This window comes from Mirounga angustirostris, unplaced genomic scaffold, assembly GCF_029215605.1.
Source record: "Mirounga angustirostris isolate CCGP_5_RB_7025 unplaced genomic scaffold, mMirAng1.0.hap1 SCAF_10, whole genome shotgun sequence".
Lineage (NCBI taxonomy): Eukaryota > Metazoa > Chordata > Mammalia > Carnivora > Phocidae > Mirounga > Mirounga angustirostris.
The window spans coordinates 111,023,284-111,040,534 of record NW_026991718.1 but is presented as its reverse complement, the minus strand read 5'-3'; the positions used below and the strand labels follow the sequence as shown (position 1 = coordinate 111,040,534).

At 51.9% G+C, this 17,251-nt stretch overlaps 1 protein-coding gene across 13 annotated transcripts in view; it reads left to right on the top strand.

The window, feature by feature from the left end:
• Positions 1–12,752, top strand: part of ASXL1 (ASXL transcriptional regulator 1) — a 73,746-nt gene extending 60,994 nt beyond the window's left edge. For 4 of the 13 annotated variants that reach the window (XM_045885541.3, XM_064572936.1, XM_054510033.2 and 1 more), the window contains 10 exons: positions 2,574–2,694; positions 2,771–2,868; positions 3,432–3,525; positions 3,972–4,124; positions 5,607–5,770; positions 5,865–5,961; positions 6,729–6,794; positions 7,313–7,418; positions 7,703–8,336; positions 8,873–12,752. In XM_045885541.3, coding sequence (XP_045741497.1) covers positions 2,574–2,694; positions 2,771–2,868; positions 3,432–3,525; positions 3,972–4,124; positions 5,607–5,770; positions 5,865–5,961; positions 6,729–6,794; positions 7,313–7,418; positions 7,703–8,336; positions 8,873–11,788 — 4,449 coding nt within the window. In that variant the 3' untranslated portion in view covers positions 11,789–12,752. Of the gene's footprint in view, positions 1–2,493; positions 2,695–2,770; positions 2,869–3,431; positions 3,526–3,971; positions 4,125–5,606; positions 5,771–5,864; positions 5,962–6,728; positions 6,795–7,312; positions 7,419–7,702; positions 8,337–8,872 lie in introns of those variants that run through there. The other 9 variants (XM_064572937.1, XM_045885543.3, XM_064572938.1 and 6 more) reach the window with 9 other exon arrangements.
• The last annotated feature ends 4,499 nt before the right edge of the window (positions 12,753–17,251 follow it).

Genomic DNA, 17,251 nt, shown 5'->3' with positions numbered 1-17,251 from the left:
GCAGCCAGCAGCCCCGAGTACACTTTTCCACTCACAGCTCCCTTCCCCTTAAAAGTAGCTACTATTCTGTTTCGAAGTTCTTTTCTTGCATATCTTTATTGTGTCCCAGCTGTGTTTGCATCTCCAACAGTGTAGTTTAGTTTTGCCTGTTTTTGAACTTCTTACAAATGGAGTCATTATAGTATGCATTCTTTTGTGTCTGGCTTCTTTCATTCACCATTTTGTTTTTCAGATTCACCTATATTGTGTAGTTCATTCTTTATTGTATGCTACCATATTTTGATTCTACTGATGGTGGGCACTTCGGTTGTGTGTAGCGCAGGTTTTACAGATGTCGCTGCCATGAACACTGGATGTACTTCACGGTGTGTGTGCATGTGTGCATATATTTCTCTAGGGAATCCAAACGTAGGACTGACATTGCTGGGTTGTAGGATAATGTGCCAGATAATGCCAAACTATTCTCAGTTGGTTGGATCCATTTTCAGTGTACCTGTTTCTCATCCTCAGCACTACTTGGTATTGTTAAACTTTAATTTTAGCCATTCCTACGGATGTGGTGATCTCTCCTTGTGGCTTAATTTGCATTATAATGTGTTTCCCTTATTGTTAGTGAAGTTAAACAGGTTTATGTGTGAATATCGGCCATTTTGATATCCTGTTTGGTGCAGTGCTTAATTCATAGTCTTTTGCCTATTCTTTTCCTGGGTTTCCTTTTTCTTACTGATTTATGCAATTTAGATACAAGATCTTTATCGGTTATATGAGTTGCAGATACCTTCTCCAACTTTCAGTAGCTTGCCCTTTTTATTCCGTTAATGGTGTCTCGTGCAGAACAGAGGATCTTAATTTTAATGTAGTTCCATTGATTAACTTTCTCCTTTTAGGGATTAATGCTTTTCATGGCCTGTGTAAGTCTTAGAAATGGAAGTGTTGGGTTAAGAGGTTTTTAGATTTTCACTTACAGTGTACTCACCACTCTGCATGAACCTTTTGAGACCATTTTCACTCTCACCAACAGTGTGGGCGTGATGCCCCCACCCTCGCCAGAACTGGAGTTTTTTGTCTGTTCATTAATGAGTATTGTATTTTAGTTTGCTCCTGAGACTCAAAGAACGAGTTTGTTGCATCATTCTGTGCACACGGCAGCCACTAAGCATAATTCCAAGGTTAATACTAAAAATACTCTTTAGCTTTTGATTCTGAGGAACATTTACAGTGGTAGGAAAAAGAGATAAAGATTTGAAAGGCCATTTTCTTTTTATTAATTTAAATCAGCATGATTTGGGCTTAATGACAGTAAATTGATGAAGACTTAATATAGTGGATCATGGGACCCATGAAATTGATGAGTTAGAATTTTGTAGATTTCCTTTATAAATTCCTGGTGTGTTTGTAAGAGGTAGAATCATGACTTTAACAACTCTTCTTTACACACTTTATTAAAGAAGACATCCTTACCCTGACTTATCTCTGCTGCTCCTCTCCCCACCGCCCAATATTCATTCAGAGTCCTTTCTGATTGCGAGGTGGGAGGTGGCCCCTTGGTTTTGCCTGGGAATGAGTGGAGTTGAACTCAGACTGCCACAGAGCCCATCCCAAGCCTTCATTAGGAGATGAAGTCTGGAGTGGCGCTCTCTTCAGCTCTCCTGCGCTCTTGCCTGCTTTCCTCCATCTTCCTGTTTAGGTCGCCGGCACTTTCCCGGGCCTCGCAGACAGAATCTTAGTCCCTCAGCACAGTGTCTTACCATCTGCCCGGCTGTTCACTCTTGACCCTCATGCACCTAGTCCCCCTGCTGAAATCTGCAGTTACCTTGCATTTGGAATGCTCATCCCATTATCTAAAACTCTCTCCTGTCTGCTGCTGCCAAGCCATCCACCTGCTAGCTTCTTTTTTTTTTTTTTAAGATTTTATTTATTTATTTGAGAGAGAGAATGAGAGGCAGCACAAGAGGGAAGAGGGTCAGAGGGAGAAGCAGACCCCCCGCTGAGCAGGGAGCCCGATGCGGGACTCGATCCAGGGACTCCAGGATCATGACCTGAGCCGAAGGCAGTCGCTTAACTAACTGAGCCACCCAGGCGCCCGCTAGCTAACTTCTTTTAAAACTCAGCTTAAGCAGCACATCTCCTTGCAGGCCTTAGCTCCATGCCCTCGTTCCTCCAGCTCACTGAGCCAGCTGCCCCCTCTTCCAGACTGCCACGGCTCTCTCTGTACCTCTTTTGCTGTGCTTTGTATTGTAATAAATTTGATTTTCTTTCTTACTCAGTTGAGCTCCTTGAGGGTAGGGCCCCGATTCCCCCTTCTTCTGCCCCCCCCCCCCGGAACTAGCATGGTGTAGCTTATAGGAGGTGCCCCATAAACATTTACTGAGTGGACTGAATGCGAAATTATATCTAACTTTTGTGATGTACATATGAAAAGAACTTGAGGAGAAAGAGGTTAGTTAGAAAGGGATAGGAACTTACCAGTATTCTAAATCTCTCCTCCTAAAGCAGTGCGCGTTTAGGAGTGACTGCTGTGCCTGTAGGATCTGTCGGGTTTTGCTCACCTGAGTTGTGCCTTGCTGTCACAGAAGGACGCCCTGCAGTGGTCCCGCAGTCCGGTTGCAGTGGAGGGAGAAGAGCCGGAGGACACAGCCGACGTGGAGAGCTGTGGGTCAAACGAAGCCAGCACTGTGAGCGGTGAAAACGACGGTAAGTACCTGTCACAGGATGGGCCGAGAGCCATAGGCAGCTGCTGGAGACTAACCTTTATTTCCCTCTCTGCCAGTTTCCCTTGATGAAACGTCTTCGAATGCATCCTGTTCTGCAGAATCTCAAAGTCGGCCTCTTTCCAATCCCAGGGACAGCTACAGGGCTTCCTCACAGGTAGGGAGGAGAGTTGGGGGAGCCAGGCTGGGGGTAGGTAAGCCCACGTACGAGACAGGACTCTGTCTCTGCAGCTAGCTGTGAGCATGTCGGGAGAGTGGAGCAAATCAGTGTGGTCTCCGCCTGTTAGTAGTTACAAGTGGGCAGTGGATCCGAGAGCAGAGTGGTTGGTTTTTCTTCATTACCACAGATGGATAGTTTCACTCCTACTTCCGACCAGCACGGAACTCGGAAAGCACCGTGCAGAGTGGGGGGCGCGCGAGCTTGGGAGTCAGCACTTAGAACGATGGCCCTGCTGCTCGCTAGCTTTGGGAACTTGGGCAAGTTCCTGATCTGTAGAACAGGGTGGCGGTACATTCCATTCTGCTTGGAGTGGTGTTTGGCACAGGGGCCGGCACCTGGCTTAGTAACATGAGTCCGTCCTGCTCTTACCGTTACCCACCTGAGCTGGTCGAATATGAACTCCGTTGTAGCAAACAGTGGGTGGAGACGTGGTGGAGAGGGACCACTCTCGTGGCCTTGCAGGTGATTCGGGTTCCTTTTGCAATCCCTTGGGCATCTAGGCAAACAAGCAAAAGAAAAAGACTGGGGTGATGCTGCCGCGAGTTGTCCTGACTCCTCTGAAGGTAAACGGGGCCCACGTGGAATCGGCGTCAGGTACGTGCAAACTTGTGATGTGAGGCTCCTTCCTCAGGTCCTGGGGCCTGCCCCGCTCTGGCAGCAGTGTCTGACCTAGGTGGCGCCAGGAGGGCCTCCTGGTGGGCAGCACACCGTGGCGGTGAGGCCTGAGCTAGGTTCCGGTGCTGGGCTCCGCCGTGCACCCCGCCCTTGGCCTCGCGGGGCAGCGTGAGGGTCCGGTGAAGGAGTGTGCAGGTGCTCAGTAAAGGTGCAGTGCTGTGCAAACTAAGGTGGCGGTTTGGCGTTCCTACGGGGTGATGTCAAGCCAGACCGTGAGGTGGTGATCTCTGACAGCGCAGGGTTGGGCCACGGCAGCACCCGCTGTGGCGGGCAGTGTCTCAGGGAGAGCTGGGAGAAGTGAGCTTGTCTGAGAGCCCTGGGCGCGGCGGGTGATGCTTTTGACCAGTGGAATGCTGTGCCTTCAGGGTTCTCGGGCCGCCACGCCGATGGCGAGAGCGGCAGCCCGTCCAGCAGCAGCAGCGGCTCTCTGGCCCTGGGCAGCGCTGCTACTCGTGGCCAGGCCGAGGTCGCCCGGGACCCTGCCCCGCTCCTGAGAGGCTTCCGGAAGCCGGCCACAGGTGAGTGGCTCGGCACTCATTTCTCTGCCTGTAAGGGGGGCCCGTGCAGGCCTTAGAAGAGGACAGTCTTCTGTCCCACTTCCTTTACCAGTTTATTTTGACTTCTCGGGTGGCCCTCTTTTTGTTTGTTTGTTTGTTTCTTACCTTGTATTTTGGTTATTTCACATGTAGATCTTCTCTGCTAGACTGTGAGGGAACTTGTGGGCAGAGATAAGATTGTTCCTTATATGTCCCTGTAAGGGCATGGCCCTTTGGTACTTACTGCTTAGTGTTTGGGTGAGTGAAAATTGCTTCTGAGATTCTCAGTGAAGAATTCCAGCATCCGGGCGCCTGGGTGGCTCAGTTGGTTAAGCGACTGCCTTCAGCTCAGGTCATGATCCTGGAGTCCCGGGATCGGGTCCCGCATCGGGCTCCCTGCTCGGCGGGGAGCCTGCTTCTCCCTCTGCCCCTCCCCCCTCTCATGTGTTCTCTCTCTCTCATTCTTTCTGTCTCAAATAAATAAATTTAAAAAATCTTAAAAAAAAAAAAAAAAAAAGAATTCCAGCATCCATTTTCTTTCTTCAGTAGCATCCTGTCACGTTTGTTCTTAACATCCAAAGTTTCAGTCAGGCACCCTTTTTTCTAGCCTAGTCATAACGCTGAGTGGAAGGAAGCCTGTGTTGAATTTGAGGTTGCAAGCAAATTCAGTAGCATGTTCCTCCCACCCCTCAGTAGGGCTATTTGCAAGGCCAGTATGCTGTTTGCTAGTTCAGGATTTATTTCTCAAAGCCCACATGCTGGTTATTTGTAGCTAGGCCACATGAAACCATTAAGAAGACTAGCCTTGGCTTCTGAAAATTAGAATAAACCATTGCCCAAATGGGAATTGGGTTTGCTGTCTTGCTGCTTTTCCAGCTCATCAGCAGTGCTTAACCTTAAGGTCTCACAGGTCTCTATTCTTAGTGATTTTTTCAAATAAAAGTAACTTTTGCGGAGGTTTCTGTGAGAGAGAGAGATTGACATCTCAGTGGCTTTAAACAGCCTAGTACCTTTCTGCGTGGAGATCATAGCTCTCCATCCCGTTCAGGGAAGACTTGTGCAGTTTTCTGTCGTATACTAACTAGATTCGCTTTTAGACAGCGTCCATCGTTTCTCCAGCTGGCTTTGTGGAGCTTGTTCTCCTGCTTTGGAGGGAAGCTCACAACCTGCCCCCCTCCCTGCTTTTCTTTGGGAAGAGTGTCCTCTTCAGCCTTTGTCACAGCATGGTAGAGAGTCTTCTCTGAGAGGACGTAGGCCCAAGTGTTCTCTTGGGTTTGGTGGCAACAGCAGTAACCTGGGCAGAATAATTGGGATGTGCAGCTTAGGGTGAGCTGGATGTGTGTGCAGATGAGTTCTGGGTAGTTAGGGTGCTGCCACTAAAGTTTTTCCCTCAGTTGGCGTTTGCCCTTTTTCTTTGAAAAGCTGAAAATCTGTACCTTGCTTCTTGCTGCTTCAAAATCACAGGTCAGATGAAGCGCAACAGAGGGGAAGAGATAGATTTTGAGACGCCTGGGTCCATTCTTGTCAACACCAACCTCCGGGCCCTGATAAACTCTCGGACCTTCCATGCCCTGCCAGCCCACTTCCAGCAGCAGCTCCTCTTCCTCCTGCCTGAAGTGGACAGACAGGTGCAGATGGGTAGCCACCTCTTGCCTCTCTCTGGGTGGGCTTCGGTTCTCTTTCTGAGTTTCTTTATTGTGCTTTTCACCCTGATCCTTCTAGGTGGGGACAGACGGCCTCTTGCGTCTCAGCAGCAGTGCACTGAATAACGAGTTTTTCACTCACGCGGCCCAGAGCTGGCGGGAACGCCTGGCTGATGGTGAGTGGATGTTCTCAGACGGCTTGAGAGGTACCTGCCGTGTGTGGTGTCACTTGTCCTTGGTATTTAAAATCCAGACATTCATTTTGCGCCTCTTAACTCTTTCCTTCCCCACTCCCCCCAAGGGGTATTTAGTATAAGGCAGGCTTTCCTCACAATACGGATTAATGTGGTGGGTGTTAATGTGCTCTGTAGCTTTAAAGAAGGTACAGAGTGTTTGGGCTTTTGCTGTTTGAGTGTATGTCTCCACCTGCATCACCTCATCATCATTGGAGCTCTAAACTCCTGGTCTTTCTAGGAATGCTGGTGGTGTCTAGATGGGTGGAGGAGAGTGTGCCGTGGCATTGACTTACACGTTGAGTTCTACTGGGTGCTCTTTTTAGACGTTGCCACTTGGGGTGGAGTGATTGTCAGCTTCTCTTAATGTAACTTTATGGGGAAGCAACGTGGGGAGTGTGCTGGGAGGTCCCTAAGACTCCCTCTAGGTTTGATGATTCACTAGGAGGCCTCACAGGACTCCTCCTGCAGTTGTACACATGGCTATGATTGATCACAGTGAAGGAATACAGAGCAAAATCAGCAAAGGGAAAAGACGCTTGGGGTGAGGTCCAGGGAAACCAGGCGCAAGCTTACAGTGTCCTCTCCCAGAGGAGTCACACAGGGTGTGCACAGTTCTCCCAGCAGTGAGTTGTGACAGCACGTGTGGAATGTAATCTGCTGGGGAAGCTTGTCAGAGACTCGGTACCCAGGTTTTTTTTTTTACTCAGAACTGATCGTGTGGGAAGCCTCTGCCTGGCACATAACCAGATTCCAGATTCCCCGAAGGAAAGCAGGTGCTCGCCATAAACCATCTTGTTTGCATAAACAATTTAGGCACAGTGAGCCATTCATGTCATTTACGGGGGTGGGAACCCTCCTGAAATCCAAGCTCCCAGATGTCAGCCAAAGGCTAGCCTTGTAAGCAGGCCTTTCCAAGAATAAGCCATGAGGCCTGGTCTGTTAACCTTTTTCTGCCCAGGGAGTAAGAATGGTTCTCTTGTTTATTTGTTTCTGTTTTGCTCTTTTGATTGATCAGTGTGTTGCTTGTTACTGAAGACTGATTATCTGAGGGAAAAGTAAATTTCCCTCATCATGGACGTGTTCTGTCATGACCATGAGCATGATGTGGCTCTGGAGGAGACAGGAATGAGTGTGAAGGAGATAGGGTTAAAAGAAAAAAGAGCTCCACATCCACCAAAGTCATGTGTATTTTGAGAAGTCTTGATGTGGTGGAATTGCACGGTTTGGCTTTCCATAAGACAGACCTTAGTATCCTGAATGCACACACTCCAAAAGCTTTATTTCTCTTTAGGTGAATTCACTCATGAGATGCAAGTCAGGATCCGACAGGAAATGGAGAAGGAAAAGAAGGTGGAACAGTGGAAAGAAAAGTTCTTTGAAGACTACTATGGACAGAAGTAAGGCCCTCGGTGCTGCGAGTCCTGGTCTGGGCTTTGGGGGGCAGAGAGACAGATGCTGTCCGAGTCGTGCACGCCAGCACGCGGGGCGAGAACAGGTTGGCTGCGGTGGTTTGCCCGGCTTGTTAAGCTTAACGCCATTCGTAGAAAAGCTAACATACATTTTTCTCTGGTTAGTGCTATGTAGCACACAGATTTATTTTGTTCTGAGATATTTAACAGCTACAATAAAATAGGCATGCCCTCTTTGCCCTGTAAACTGATGGTGTGAGTTTGGTTTGCAGATTGGGTTTGACCAAAGAAGAGTCATTGCATCAGAAGGTGGACCATGAGGAGGCTGACATCAAGAATGACTTGCATGTCCCAGGAGAATCAGCACGGCCACAGCGTGGTCCAGCCACCCGGCAGCGAGATGGGCATTTCAAGAAACGCTCTCGGCCAGATCTCCGAACCAGAGCCAGAAGGAATCTGTACAAAAAGCAGGAGCCAGAACAAGCAGGGGTCACTACAGACACACAGTCTGTGGCACCAGACATCCCCCTCTACAAGGATGGGGAGGCTGAGAGCGACTCAGCAGAGGCGGGCAGCCCTCATCTGCCTGACACGGCCTCTGTAGCACCCGAACCAGAGAGTACCGAATTCCTGACCCAACCTGTGGCTTCCCGGACGCAGACCGATCCAGGCGACCTGGCACGTGCCTCCGTGTCTCCAGACAGGATTCCCAGCTTGCCTCAGGAGACTGCGGATCAGGAACCCAAGGATCAGAAGAGGAAATCCTTTGAGCAGGCGGCCTCCGCGTCCTTTCCCGAAAAGAAGCCCCGGCTTGAAGATCGTCAGTCCTTTCGTAACACAATTGAAAGTGTTCATGCCGAAAAGCCACAGCCCACCAAAGAGGAGCCCAAAGTCCCGCCCATCCGGGTAGGAGGCAGTTTGATTCCTGGTTGTCCTGGGGCCAGGTTCCCTTCGAGGGTCAGGAGATGTGCAGAGCCCCTTTGCAGAGAGAGAAGGCTCTGGGCGTTTGTGTTAATTACGTGAGAGTGTAGAGCCCTGTACAACAGAGCCGTTCATGAGGCTGACGTGATGGTCAGGGGGATAAGGTTCTTTTCTTCCTCGCTGCTTTGTTCACTCTGTTGAAGTTCTCTCTGGAGGTCAGAATCCTTTGGGGTTTTTCAATCTTTTATTAGGTGGTGGTAGATTCTTTGTGCAGTAACTCACACAGTCCCACCAGAAATTAAATTTAGAAGCATGGCATACGACAGCCCTAGAGCAGAGTCGTCTAAGAATGATGTGGTGTCACGGACAGCCATTTTACTGCCATTATTTCATTTTTTAAAGAAAATTATTTGATTCTTGAGGCTGTGTCCCCTAAGCTACTAAAATCTTGGTTTAGCTGTACAGTTCCTAGGTCAGATCACCCAGTCAATTAAAACTGTTTTCCAATTCTTCTCTTGCAGATTCAACTTTCACGTATCAAACCACCCTGGGTGGTTAAAGGTCAGCCCACTTACCAGATATGTCCCCGCATCGTCCCCATCACGGAATCCTCCTGCCGGGGCTGGACTGGTGCCAGGACCCTCGCAGACATTAAAGCCCGTGCTCTGCAAGTCCGAGGGGCGAGAGGCCACCACTGTCATCGAGAGGCGGCCACCACTGCCATCGGAGGGGGGGGTGGCCCGGGTGGAGGTGGCGACGGGGCCACCGATGAGGGAGGTGGCAGAGGCGGCGGCAGTGGTGATGGTGGTGAGGCCTGTGGCCACCCTGAGCCCAGCGGAGCCCCGGGCACCCCTGGAGAGTGTGCGTCAGATCTACAGCGAACACAACTACTGCCGCCTTGTGCTCTGAATGGGGAGCATATCCAGGCTGGGACTGCCATGTCCAGAGCCAGGAGAGAGGACCTGATTGTTCTCAGAAAGGAGAGCTGCCCGCGGCAGAGGGTTCCAGATGTCCTCACAAGTGGGCTGGAAGATGCCTCCCAACTCCCCGTTGCTCCCACCGGGGACCAGCCGTGCCAGGCTTTGCCCCCACTGTCCTCCCAAACCCCAGCCCCAGAGAGATCAGTTGAGCAGCGTACGTTGCACCTAGATGTTAGAACTGAACACGAGTCTGGTACCACTTCCTCGGAAAGCGATGATGAGGATCGAGGACCCTCTCTTTCCCCAGAGGGTTGTCCTGTGCAGTCTCTAGTGGGGGATGTTGTATTGGAAGGAGGACCTGGCCAAGCTCTAGACCGAGACAGTATCCCCACCATGAAGGATCCTGTGAATGTGACTCCTAGTTCCCCCACTGAATCACCATTGGCTGGTTGCCTGCAGGATAGACTGTGTGATGAGGAATTAGGACTTGGTGACTCATGCCCACCCACGAGGGAAAGTGCTACTAGACAAGAAGACTTGACAACTGAGGCCCTCGTCTCTGATGGTGCTGCTTCTTGGGTGCCTGGCCTGTCAAAGGATGAGGCAGTGGGACAGCCTGGACCAGACTCCAGGGAACATGTCCCATCTGTTGAGCCCCAGGCCGTGGAAGAGTGGGAGAAAGCTGCCCCTCTCATTCCTGTGTTACCTGGGGAGTTGACAGCTGGGGAGGGCCTAGGCCACCCTGACCACTTCCCTTTGCTCTGGACAGTGCCACCTCGAGGGAGCGCTGATGACGGCACTGGTAGCGACTGCAAACCGGTAGAAGGTGGAAGGTTGAAAATCAATGGAGACTCTGAAGCCCTGAGTCCTCATGGCGAGTCCACAGACACAGCTTCTGACTATGAAGGCCACCTGTCTGAGGACAACAGCAAGGCTGACCCCAATAAGGCCACCGTGGTGAAGAGAGCCTTGGTGGCGGACACGGATGAGAAACACAGTTGGAACCACTCTGCTTCACTCTGCAAAGTGAACGGTGACCAGAGTCTGGTTACAAGGACAGACAGCATGGCTGCTACTCAGAGCTGGGTGTCTCGTGTATGTGCAGTCCCCCAAAAGGTTCCAGATTCCCTGCTGCTGGCCAGCACCGAGTACCAGCCGAGGTTCATGTCTCTGGGCAGGCCTGGGTCCTCAGCGGAGGCCACTAACCCACTTGTGATGCAGTTGCTGCAGGGTAACTTGCCCCTAGAGAAGGTTCTTCCTCCAGCCCAAGTCACCGGCAAATCTGAATCCCCACGCCTCCCGCTTACGAAAGAGCAGAGCCTTGGCGGCTCCCTGGGAGTGGGATCTTTGCAGGATTTGGCAGAAAACAGTTGCGCAGTTGGCAAGAGCAGCTCCCGTTCTTTAAGAGCTTCAAAGGAGCCTCTTCTACCTGAAAGCCTTGAAGCAAGCACTGGTCTTGCCAGGCTGGAGCCCACCCAGGCTCCTGGAGCACCTCAGAAGATTTCCAAGACAGTCCCAAGTCTAGACTCCCTCTATCCAGGGGCAGAGCTGACGGCTGCCTCTGGGAAAGTAGAAGTGGATTCCAAAGAGCAGTTCTCTCCTGCTAGTTCGGAAGATCAGAAGGAAGCCCGTGACGTGTCCCAGTGCAGTAATTCAAATGCTGCCCCAGGCAGAAGTCCCGGAAATCTCACTACCTCGAGAGCCCCTTGTTTCTCATCTTCAAACGCGATCTCCTTGGCTCCCGATCAGACAGGTCGGGCCCTGGGTAATCAGAACAGTGCTGGAGGCCAAGGGAAGAAGCTCTTTGGCCCCAGGAATGAGGCTGCAGCCCTTCAGCGACCCAGACCCGTGGAGCCAACGCCACTGCCCTCTGATGCCCCTCCTGGTTTTCCCAGTCGGAAGTTGGGGCCAAGCAAAAACTCTGTGTCCGGTGGGGTACAGACCGCCAGGGAAGACTGGGCTCCAAAGCCACCGCCTGCCTCTGTTGGCACCAAGAGCGAGAAGACTTTTGGGGGGGGTCCTCTCAAGGCAAATGCCGAGAACAGAAACGCCACTGGGCCTGGTCCTCGGGAGCTGGTGGGTCACTTGCAAGGGATGCCCTTTGTCCTTGACCTGCCCTTCTGGAAGTTACCCCGAGAGCCTGGGAAGGGGCCTGGTCAGCCTCTGGAGCCTTCCTCCATCCCCTCCCAACTCAATATCAAACAGGCATTTTATGGGAAGCTTTCCAAACTCCAGCTAAGTTCCACCAGCTTTAATTATTCCTCCAGCTCCCCCACCTTTCCCAAAGGCCTTGCTGGGAGTGTGGTGCAGCTGAGCCACAAAGCCAACTTCGGTGCGAGCCACAGCGCGTCCCTCTCCTTGCAGATGTTCACTGACAGCAGCTCGGTGGAAAGCATCTCGCTGCAGTGCGCGTGCAGCCTGAAAGCAATGATCATGTGTCAGGGCTGTGGCGCGTTCTGTCACGATGACTGTATTGGACCCTCAAAGCTCTGTGTATTGTGCCTTGTGGTGAGATAATAAATTATGGCCATGGGAAAAGTTGTATACTTAGTGTGCGTATTTTGAGAATGATTGATCCTACATCTGTATACAGGATATCATTGATTTAAGAGACTATGTTTCTCCAGGCGAGAGCACTCTTGCCCCTCCCTCAGATTTGTAGTGCTAAAGCTTACCCTCTGTCACTTACCACCTCTTCTGGGCCTGCTGGAAGGGTTTCCTGCCTGGCAACTCAGACAGAGCCTGGTGTGGCGTGGGGAGCCTGCCTCGACACCCAGAGGGACTTGAAACTGAAGAAAGAAGGTTGTGTTCTCCATCAAGGGAACTAACCTACCCGAACTGAGTAGGCATGTCAGTCTTCCACTGCCCCCCCTCCCTGCCATCTTCCCTTCCGCTACTCCCTCTGGGGGAGCCGATGGCTGGGGAAGCCAGGACAGGGTTCAAGTAACTCCCAGCAGTGCCCACCAGGGGGCCCAAGCACCTGCTGACCTCAGGGTCACAGTCATTTGTCCGTTGACAGGAGCCAGTTTGACCTTTGGTTCTGTTGCCGAAGCAAATTTGGGACTTCCCTGTCTCGGTACACTTCACTGGCCCACAGGAGCTTTTGGAACCTTGAATAGACTTGCTCGGACAGTGGGGTCGGGCATAGGGTTGTCTTTCCTCTTAAAATGCCATCTGTAGACCTTGTGAGTCAGATGTCCAGATGTTTGGCAGGTGAATTCCTCTGCTTGACAGCCTCCCTGTCACTTTGGACTCGATGGGAGTGGGCATCTCCACGCACCTGTGTATGTGAAAGTCATTTTACATTTCAAAGCAGTGTGTGTTTCTTATTTTTATATTTTTAACTCTTTATCCTTGGATGTATAAAGTGAACTTTTTGGCTTCTGTAAGTATGCTCTATGCACCTCTAATGTTTTATCATGTATTTATATGTTGTACACAGTACTGGCCGATTCTGTAAATGGATGTATTGTACAGAGAACATGAGTGTCTCTCCCTTATTATCCGTCTCCTGCGTCATCGCATTAAAGCGGTGTGCTTCTCTCCGCCCATGTCAGAGCTGCCAGCGTGGCCCAGTGCCCTGTCCTGGTCGCCCAGTGGACCCGCCGTGGCCTGCAGGGCCACAGCCAGCCTGCCCGCGCTCCGCCGAGCGGACGTGTCTCGCCCCTCACGTCTCTGCTCTTCCGACCTTCCGCTGGCCGCTCGCTGCCATACGTGACAAATCACTGCCACCAGTGTTAAGTGCTCTGGAGTCAAGGGTGAGTGCCCTGGGCAGCCCCAAGCAGGCTTTCCAGATCTGGCTCCAGGGTTCCCACCTTCAGCAATACCTGGGACCATCTGATGTCCTTTTGACAGCAGGTTGGGGAAGAAACAGCCACACCTGTTGCCTGCCTCTCTCCCACGCCACACCTCCAGCACATAGACGTCTCCGTAGTTGTTTTCCCTCGCCTTGCTTCCTGCCTTTATTTCTTAGACCTCGACTTGTTGCAGAGTCGAGAGCCCTCCTTTTTGACTTTGGTCTCCCTGTGTGAGTGCTTCTGTGTGAAGTAGAAAATTGGTGTGACCTCAGCAAGTCTCGTTTCACCTGAAAGACCTCTCCCCCCACCCCCCATTTCATCCACTGTGGCATTTTTGTCATCGGAAGCATGGGTGAGAAGATGGCAGTCACGTGGTGATGTTAATGCGGTATTGGCCAAGTCCGAGTTGTCAACTTTCAGAGTCTGTTTACCAAAGACAGGGAGCAGATCCTCTTCCTTCTGCCGTGACCTGTGGCAGCCTCTAGGCTACAGGTGGAAACTGGTCTGGTCCGTGGGGCTGCCCAGGGAAAGCACTGCTCTTGTATGTCTCGTGGTTTTGGAAAAATAAACCTGTACAGCCTGCGCTTGTGGTCTCCGTCGTCTTGTGTGGCCGCCCCGCTGGGCTGGGAAGGAAGGCCAGGAGTACAGAAGCCTGCTCACTTCGCCTTGCTTCCAGAGCCCATGTTCTCGGCCTGAAGCTCTTCTTCTGTGAGGTCAGTGCTGAGGGCCCGACTTGCCAGTTTCGGTGGTCTGTAGACTCTGGGCATGGCGGCGTGCCCTGGGAGCAGAGGTCTCACGAGAGCCGTGAGGGTGCTCATCCCAGCTGCCCCACGGAGACACTGCCCCAGAGATCCCTGACGCCTGGTCATCGGTGGGGGTGGTGACCAGCAGGCAGCCGGGAGGGGGATGCCGGCAAGAGAAGGTCGGACGCTCGCCGAGTGGGCCTGAGGGCGGCAGGCTACCTGGAGCACTGGCGCGCAGCCGTCTGGGCTTAGCCGAAATTACCTCGGCATAGAAGTAAGCCAAAAGTAAGCAAAAACCACGCTGGAAGTACAGATGAATGAAAATACGTACCCGTTAGCTCGTGTCCCCGGAACCGGTGAAAGGAGGCTGTGTGTGTGGTGCACGAGCTTCTGGGGAGCGGTTCGCTGCTCCTGGGCCCGGAGGTGCGGCTGGCGAAGCTGGGTTAGGTGGCTCTGCGGTGACCGGGCGGCCGCCTAGTGGCGACGCTGTGTGAACTAGTCCCGTTGCTGGTCCGCGGGAGCCTAGCCGGCGTCAGGATGCAGGGCCTGCAGGGCCGGGACCTCCGTCGCGAAGGGTATGGCGACGTTTGCGCGCAGGCCCTGCTTCCCACCGGCTCTGGGGCCCCGGGCGAGGCAGCCTTTCTGCCCGCGTGCCCGTCTCTGAAGGGACAGTAATTCCTACTTGGTAGAGTTGCTCGCGCCTGGCGCGCAGGACGTACTCCCAGCTGTTCACTTGCACCCGGTCAGGACAGTAAGTAGTGCCTGGACTTGGAGCAGACGTCTGTGTGGCTCCTGCCACCTGCCTGCCCCTAGGCCCCGAGGGGGGCTGTGGGGAGGTGGGCCTCCCGCGCGGAGGGGTGGTGCGTCCTTTCCCGGGACATCTGGCTCTTGGCCTCACGCTATGGTGGTTGAGGACGCGGTCCTAAGTTGAGAGACGGAGTTCTGGCAGGGGAGACCGTTTTACTCATGAGCTAAAGGATGAGAAAACCTAAAACCTAATAATGTTTCAGAATATGGAAAAGATATTATTTTACTGGGCTGGTGAGCATCATGACTGTTTTATGTCCATCCTGCTCTTAAGTCAGATCCTGCTTGAGAGGGGTGTGTGGGTATGTGTGTGTTGCTGAATAGAGTAGCCCGCTGATGATCAGGGGCCTCAGGGGACCAGAGCATCTGCCTGCTTGCCTCCCGAGAGGAGGTGGCACGGCTGTGTTGTGCTTGTGTGGGGGCATCGTCTAAACTGATGGGGAAAGTGGGCTTTGTGACCTTGGAGACTAGGACTTGAAACCAACTGTTGACAGTGCCCCACGCTTCCTCTTGTCTCCATGCATCAGTTTGAAAGCCTGGACTAACTACCAAAAGATGTAGACAAAAGCCCTATCAGGAACATAAGCGTGACAGAGAGACCGCTGTCTGTGCAGTGGCTCTTAACCTTTCTGGGAGCACAGACTCCTTGGAGAACCTGACCGAAGCTCTGGACCCTCTCCCCCAGGAGTGCACATCCACATGAAGTTGTGCAGACTATTTCAGAAGGCTCATCTGCTCCTTAGGCAGCTGGGACCCCTCATTTAAGAAGCCCCCTGACTGGTAATAAATCTAATAAAATCTGGATTTATACAAAAGATCAAGGAGGGGAGCCGAGGACTTTGCAAAGGATTTTTTTTTAAAGACTTTATTTATTTGAGAGAGAATGAGAGACAGAGAGCATGAGAGGGAGGAGGGTCAGAGGGAGAAGCAGACCCCCCGCTGAGCAGGGAGCCCGATGCGGGACTCGATCCCGGGACTCCAGGATCATGACCTGAGCCGAAGGCAGACGCTTAACCGACTGAGCCACCCAGGCGCCCATTTTGCAAAGGATTCTTAGTGTTCTGGTAAACTGGGTTTCCCTAGTGCATCATAATTTTATTTAAATTCAGTTAATTAACATATAGTGTATTAGTTTCAGAGGTAGAATTCAGTGATTCATCAGTTGCGTATAACGCTGGTGCTCATTACATCACGTGCCCTCCTTAATGCCCATCACCTAGTTATCCCGTCCCCACCCCAGCAACACTCAGTTTGTTTCCTAGAGTTAAGAGTCTCTTAGGGTCTCTCTCTGATTTCATCTTATTTTTCCCCTCCCTTCCCCTATGCTCCTCTGTTTTGTTTCTTAAATTCCACAGGAGTGAGATCATATAATTGTCTTTCTCTGATTTATTTCGCTTAGCATAATACCTCTTCACCATTATTTTTATTATTTTTTTAAGATTTTATTTATTTGACAGAGACACAGCGAGAGAGGGAACACAGCAGGGGGAGTGGGAGAGGGAGAGAGAAGCAGGCTTCCTGCGGAGCAGGGGTCCCGATGCAGGGCTCCATCCCAGGACCCTGGGATCATGACCTGAACCGAAGGCAGATGCCCAACGACAGCCACCCCGGCACCCTTCTTCATCATTATTTTTAAATTGCACTAATGTGCGTGTTCTCCCCTTCCCCTCCCTGAGTTTGCCTGTTTTGTCAGTAAATTTTAGTTCACCGTTCTGTGGGGGCATTCCTCTTTGATGTTGTTCTGTCCACTGTTGACAACAGTGGTCCTGGGGCCCCACGTAAAGAAGCCAGACGGGGATCAAGCAACGCTTCTCTGTCCTTGAGCGAGGTCTCCTCCTCCTTCCATCCTGTGGAGCTGCTGCGCTTCATCCAGAGGTAAGTGCTTTCCTGGCGCCCCCGGCGTGCTCTGCGGACAGTGGGGCTGGGCTCCGGATGCTCTGGCCCAGGTCGGGGGTTTCGTGGTCCCTTGGTGATTCTCAGCAGGGGTAGTTTGGGTTAGGACAGGCGTTTCATGGTATCACTGAGGCATTGCGGCCCTTGGTCCCTACGTTGCGTGAAGAGAGGCATGTAACTGCTGTCTTTGGCTTTCACGGTCCCTGCTAATCTTAGGAACCTTGGCCCCACGCTGGGTTCCCTGGGTGCGGTGGCTTCAGGCTATCGCCCCTCTCTGTTTATCTCTTTCGTATGTTTGGATATTGTACAGAATTGCGGCTTTAGAAAGATTCTTCTGCCATTACAAAAAACAAATATTTTAAAAACTGCCATGCAATGTGTGTCTGTGTATCTGTACACACACACACACACACTTTTAACAGTAAAACTAACATTTATGCTTGTAACTCGCAGAATTGCTTTTAAACACATGACAGGTTTGGCCCCAGCCATATTCCTGCAAGTTTTCCTCAAGGTTTAGCCTAAATGGTCTATGTAGGATGAAAAAAGTCTGTGCACAAGTAAACAGCCCTTTTCCCTCAAGGTGGGCTCAGGAGTTTTGGGTCAAACGGAACATCAAGTGCTGAAGGTTCAGGCCCTCAGTCTCCCAAGCCAGCACCGAGGGCCGGCGTGTGCGAGCCTGGTTTCAGTGGGGCCGGGGGCGGGCAGGGAGGACGTGCGTCTGCGGGGTGGGGACCGCT